This window comes from Carlito syrichta, unplaced genomic scaffold, assembly GCF_000164805.1.
Source record: "Carlito syrichta isolate Samal-C Ts95f unplaced genomic scaffold, Tarsius_syrichta-2.0.1 Scaffold309451, whole genome shotgun sequence".
Classification (NCBI taxonomy): Eukaryota; Metazoa; Chordata; class Mammalia; order Primates; family Tarsiidae; genus Carlito; species Carlito syrichta.
This window is the reverse complement of record NW_007253547.1, coordinates 420,447-426,301: the sequence shown is the minus strand read 5'-3', so window position 1 is coordinate 426,301 and position 5,855 is coordinate 420,447. Positions and strand designations below refer to the sequence as shown.

The window sequence follows — 5,855 nt, the reverse complement described above, 5'->3', positions numbered from 1 at the left end:
AGAGATAAGGTCTCGCCAAGTTGCCCAGGCGGGTCTCGAACCCGCAGGCTCAAGCAACCCACTCACTCAGCCTCCCAAAGGCACGGGATTGCAGGCTGAGCCACCGAGCCCGGCTAGAATTCTATTTTTAAAAGAATGAAGTACTGTTCTGATATATGCCACAACATGGATGAACCCCCAAAACATTATGCTAAGTGAAAGACCAGTAACAAAAGATCAACATGCTGTATCACTCAATTTATATGCACTCTCCAGAATAAGCAAATCTATAAAGATAGAAAGATTAGTGGCTGCCTAGGGCTAGAAGAAGAAATGAGAAGTGACTTCCAATGGGTACAGGTTTTCCTTCTGGAGTGATAAAAATGTTCTAAAAATTAGATTACGATGATAGTATAACTCTGTAAATATACTAAAAATCATTGATTTGTATACATTGTAAGGGTGAATTTTATTATGGGTAAATTATATCTTCATAAAGCTGTTAAATTCTTAAGCAACTCTATTGCTCACACTTCAACTGACTTCAAGCATTTACTATGAACCTATAATAATCTATGTGCTATGTAGGCTCAAAAATAAATGGATTTTAACTTAATCAGCTATAAAAAACAGCTATTAACTGCTCATCAAAAACCTGACACATCAAACATATTAAAAAAAAATTAGACATAAGAATTCTTTCCAGATATATATTAAATCATCAAGTAAGTCTACTATGGAGAAATCACTGCATATTTAATTCAGCAAATATTTTTGGAGGAAGTGGGAAAATTGTACTTCCAAGATCAGATCTGAGTAACAGATGAACTCCAAACATAATAAACCCTATTATGAACAAACTATTTACTCTAAAAGTTAAAATAAATTTTCACAAAAACATAACAGTCTACATGATTTCAAAGAAAATCTTATTCTGTGAAAACAGATTTACAATTACCTTTATATTAAGTTTTCTATTGTTTGTTGGAAGTGTTCCATCCTCTTTGAGTTGCTCAGGTAGATGTATAGTCTTCGTTTTAAAGTTTGTAGGAGTAGCATTTTCTAACTTGGGTTTCTTTTTACCAACTTTTAGTTTTACTTTTTGAAAATCATCTTGGCGTTTTCTTTTTTTAGTCATTCTTGACTTCTATAATGAAAAATAATTAATTTAAAACAATGGATAAAGACAAAGATAAATGATAAAGGAATCAAAAAGGCATTTTCTAATACATATATTACTTTAACATTTATTTTATTTTCTTGCTTTAGTCAGTCTCACTCCATCACCCAGGCTGGAGTACAGTGACATGACCACGGCTCACTGCAGGCTAGACCTCCTGCTCAGGCGATTCTTCCACCTCAAGCTGAGTAGCTAGGACTATAGACACACGCCACCACATCTGACTTATATTTTGATTTTTTTTGTAGAGACAAGGTCTCACTATGTTGCCTGGGCTGGACTCAAACTCTTGGCCTCAAGCAATTCTCCTGCCTCGGCCTCCCAAAATGCTGCAATTACAGGTATAAGCTGCTGCGCCCGGCATTTATTTCTAACATATTTAAGAATCCACATTTACAGTGATTATGCCAAAGGATCAAAATATTTAAAAGTGCAAAAAAATCAGTTTAGCCATAAAACACTGTAAAGGGGAGTCACTAACAATAAAGCAACAGTCTCGCCATTCATTTTACAAGGTTTTTTGAGTCATGGAACCTTTTGTCAAGCAATGCGCTAAACGGAAACCTAAAATTTGTTTTTCTGTGTGTAGGAGAGTTAGCACAGACTTGCTAGAGATATACGTGAGGGAAGCTCCTGGCCCCTAAAAGCCCCAGAGAAACCCCTAGCAAAATAAAACAAAGCTTGAAAACCCATGTTATGATTTAAAGCAGCCTACAATGGATAGAAAAAGTTGCATGAACCTCAGCTGAGTGTTTGAAAAATGGGTAAGACTCAGATATACAGCATGGGAAGTAATGGGCGTTTCATGAGCAAGGAAAAGGTAAAGATCAGGAATAGGGGATCAACCTAGTATAGGCAAAAGTGAAGATACCACCCATTTTAACACCAGGGAAAGTTAAGACTAGATATAAACAAAAAGTGTCACCTCCACACACACCCAAAAAAGGATAAAAGCAGCATGAATGGAAACATAATGTAACAGATGGACAAGGAAGACTCGCAAAGTTACTATTATAATAACTAACTTAGGCATAATCTTGTTATCTTATACCTCCTAGCCCTCTACACGACATTCTTTCAACTTACACCCAACTCTTCCACTTACACACAAAATCTTTAATCAGCAGCTCTTTCCCATTCCCAGGTTCTTTTTATTTAGACTATTCAATACCTTCCCTGTTGGTATTCTTACCTTAAGCCTAGTGTCTATTCTTTAGTCCACTGACCTGTCACCTGAGAGCTCTCTCTAAGCACAGATCTGATTAAGGCTCAAGAGCTTTCAATTGTTTCTACTACTCATACACATTATCAACTCCTTAGTATGACTTAGTAGGTACTTCTTAATGTGGTTCCATCCAACCTCTTCATCAGCTTTATCTTCCCATACCTAGAACTAGCTCAACTTTCTATGAAGTTTTTTCCCCACACACCACAAAAATCATGAATCCTGCCTCCCACTTCTTACCCACTTGAGCACGTAAAGTACCTCTGAAATATATAAAACTCCACCTAGTCTCCCGGTCTACCATAATTATCCTGGACATAGCTGTATTTAAACACACACACACACACACACACACACACACACACACACACACACACAAAGCTACATATGAGGGTCCAAAAATCTAAGTAAAATGAAAGTTGCCTTATTACAAGATTAATAAAATGGTTAGTGCAGTACTAAGCAGCTCACGTTCCAGCCTCAAATTCAAAGAATCCAGAGCCAATCAGCTTCTGGATTTGAATATAACATTATATTCAAATTAACTCAATTGCAGAGTTTCACTACATTCAATCCCCATGAGCTAGGATATGGCTACAAACGTTAAGAGTCAATTCTAGAACCAGAATGATTAGGTTATTATCCAGGCAGCCACTTTCTAGCAGTACACAGCGCCTCAAAATAGGGATAATAATATCTACCTCACAGTTACTATGAGGTAAATTAAATAAGTTCATAATTGTAAAACACTCAGAACAATGCCTGACACACTGTTAAATATGCATGCTATAAGCACAAACATGTATGTGTCCCTGAGGTCTGAGGACCAGTGCATACAAAGCACAATATTACATGCAGTGTGTACATTAGCATTCAATTATGTCATACATACTAGAATTAACATGATTGAAAGACTGCGGGACAAAATGGCTTGCCTTATCTTACAGCAATCCCACATTTTCGTTCCACCCTATGCTGTCTAAAAAAGAGGGAGAAGGGGTTAAAGGGGAAAAAAGGTCGAAAATTAAAGTCACAATACTCACCCCATCTTTTTTTAATACAAAAAATAGCTTTCATTAATTAAGCAAGTGCACATTTTGTGTGCTTTTACTACAGTTTTATTACTAGTGGGTGCCAGAGATGAAAGTAAATGGTACGGGGAATTCAGAAAAATTACCTCCCTTCATCGCCCGATCCTCTAGGCTCTCTTTAGCCATTCACTACGTGATGGGTCTCCACAACACACTGTCTACTGTCAACTTTACGCCATATAATCTATCACTTTGTATTACTCTCACTAATGTTTTCTCTTCGTTAGGAGTAAGTCTGACTGACTTTCCTTGACTTTTAAATCTACTAAGATTATATTAAAGAACACAAAGCAGTTTTATACTAGGAACTCTGAAAGCTCTATTAACAATTTACTTTCACTTAAAATATTCTCACAGGACCAGCAAACCAAATAGTTCCACTAAGCCACTTTCTGGCAGAAGGCTGAACTCACATCACTGGTCCTCTCAGGTATGTGAGCCCCAATCGTTTTAAACTGAATTTCACGCATTCCTTCTGCAGTCTTTTCTGCTAATTTCAACTAAAGGCAGACCCCAGCATATTAGGAGTTCCACGGAAACGAATTCCAACTAGTTTGCCTGCCACCTTATTACACTTCCTTATTTCCACCTTTCCCTCCCCCCAACAAAATCAAAGAGACAGCAAGCACTCCGTACTTGGCCTTTATAATTTCCACTCCAACTCCTTACATTCACGAGTTCCTCCAAACTCCACTGAGGGGCCAGAAGCACCAGACTACCCAGAAAGCAAACGCCTCAGGAAAGGGCGACTCCTAACAACTGGCGGTCCCGCTCTGCTCGCTTAAATCCACGCGTGAGTGGCGAGAGGGCGAATGTGGGGGCGGCTGCTCATCTCCTCTCCGTTTTCGGTCCTGCATCCCAGAAGTGAAGACACCGTGGATTTTAGGGATCTACCGCTCCTACTCCTCCGGCGGACGCCGGTCAAGACTCCAGCACGGGAAGTGGGGCCCAATCCACATGCACTGGCCTAAAACTCTCCCGGACCCGAAATCGCGCGAACCTGCCCAGTCACTTGAGGCGTCTCAAACGCCTGAGGGGGGCCCCGCCCCCGCAATGCCGAGCTCCGCACCCAGGCCCAGCTCCGCCGGAGGGGGAACGCGGCCCGGACCCGGAGGACGCACGCCACCCACGGCCCACCCTTCCCACCTGGGCCGCGAACCGGGGGCGACGGCCCCTCGTGCCTTCCCGCGCCCCGTGAGGACTCGGCCCGACGGGCGGCAGCCACTCACCTGAGGGCCCGGCCCGAGCCGGGGCCGGGGCGCGGAGGCCGAGGGGGAAGGCGAGCGAGGAGACACCCACGGGGCGACAGCGTGCGCCGCCGGCCTCAGCCGCCCGGTCCCGGAGCGTGTTTTCAAATCGCCTAGTCCTCACGCGGCCGCGTCTCCTTCCGCCGCCCGGAAATCAGGGCCCCTCCCCCGCCGCGCCGTGCTCACGTGACCGTAGCCCGCAGCCGCGCGCAGCCGGGGAGGCGGGAGCGGGAACGGCAGGCCCCGCCCCCTGGAGGCGGGGGCCACGCCGGAAGCCCTCCGAGCTCAGGTAGGGAGGGAAGAGAGCGTAGCATCCCAGGACGAGGCGTGGCCCCCAAGTCCAGCCCAGAACTTGCCAGGCTGTGACTGGAGGGATGTTGGCCTGGTTTCGGGCCTTTCTCCTCCCCCTAGACCAGGGTTCTTCAGACCTTACGCCACATTCAGAGAAGAGTAAAAGGTGAACTGAATTGAAAAGGGAAAAGTTTGGGACTGCAGAGGATGAATTCTGGGGACAGCAACCTGGTCTAAGACTGAGCGGATAACAATTTCTTAATTAGAGCAAGCACACTTAGAAGCTGGAGCCTGGAAGTCTTGGTCTAAGGATTTTCTCTGATAGGTATTTTAGTTTCCCAGCACTAACATTCTAGCTACTAAAATTAAGTGGAAAATTAAATAAATGTCTGAAATTAAGAAAGAAATGTAAAGGCCTAGAAAGGGAATGAGAAAGCAAAGAGAATGAACCTTTGAGAGATAGTCTTGGTAAAGACTGGCATGGTGGCTTTGAAGAAAGTGTCCCAAATATGGAGATTAGACCTTGATTCAAATTTGTCTCCACAGTTTACCAGATACAAGGTTTACTAAAGCTGGCAAAGATACTGACCCATTATCCTGTGTAAGGATTCAAAGCAATGATATCTGAATCCAGGAAGATCTTCATCTCAAATAGCAACTCCATCCTCCCAGTTATTAAAGCCAAAAATCTTTGAGTTTTTGGGTTGCCTTCTTTCATATCTAATCCATCTGGAGATTCTGTTGACTTTACCTTCAAACATATCCTAACTTTCATCACTTAACACACCTCCACTGCTATTACCCTGGTCCAACCTCTTTCACTGCAAAAAGCTTCCAAAGAG

The 5,855-nt window shown here is 42.9% G+C and overlaps 1 protein-coding gene across 3 annotated transcripts in view; it reads right to left on the bottom strand.

Annotated features, from left to right (window-relative positions):
• The window catches only part of TEX10 (testis expressed 10), a 54,736-nt gene extending 49,821 nt beyond the window's left edge, over window positions 1-4,915 (bottom strand). The window contains exons 1-2 of one of the 3 annotated variants that reach the window (XM_008067256.2): window positions 4,705-4,915; window positions 938-1,126 (exon numbers count right to left, since the gene is read on the bottom strand). In XM_008067256.2, coding sequence (XP_008065447.2) covers window positions 938-1,117 — 180 coding nt within the window. In that variant the 5' untranslated portion in view covers window positions 1,118-1,126; window positions 4,705-4,915. Of the gene's footprint in view, window positions 1-937; window positions 1,127-4,349; window positions 4,503-4,704 lie in introns of those variants that run through there. The other 2 variants (XM_021717175.1, XM_021717174.1) reach the window with 2 other exon arrangements.
• Window positions 4,916-5,855: the final 940 nt, after the last annotated feature.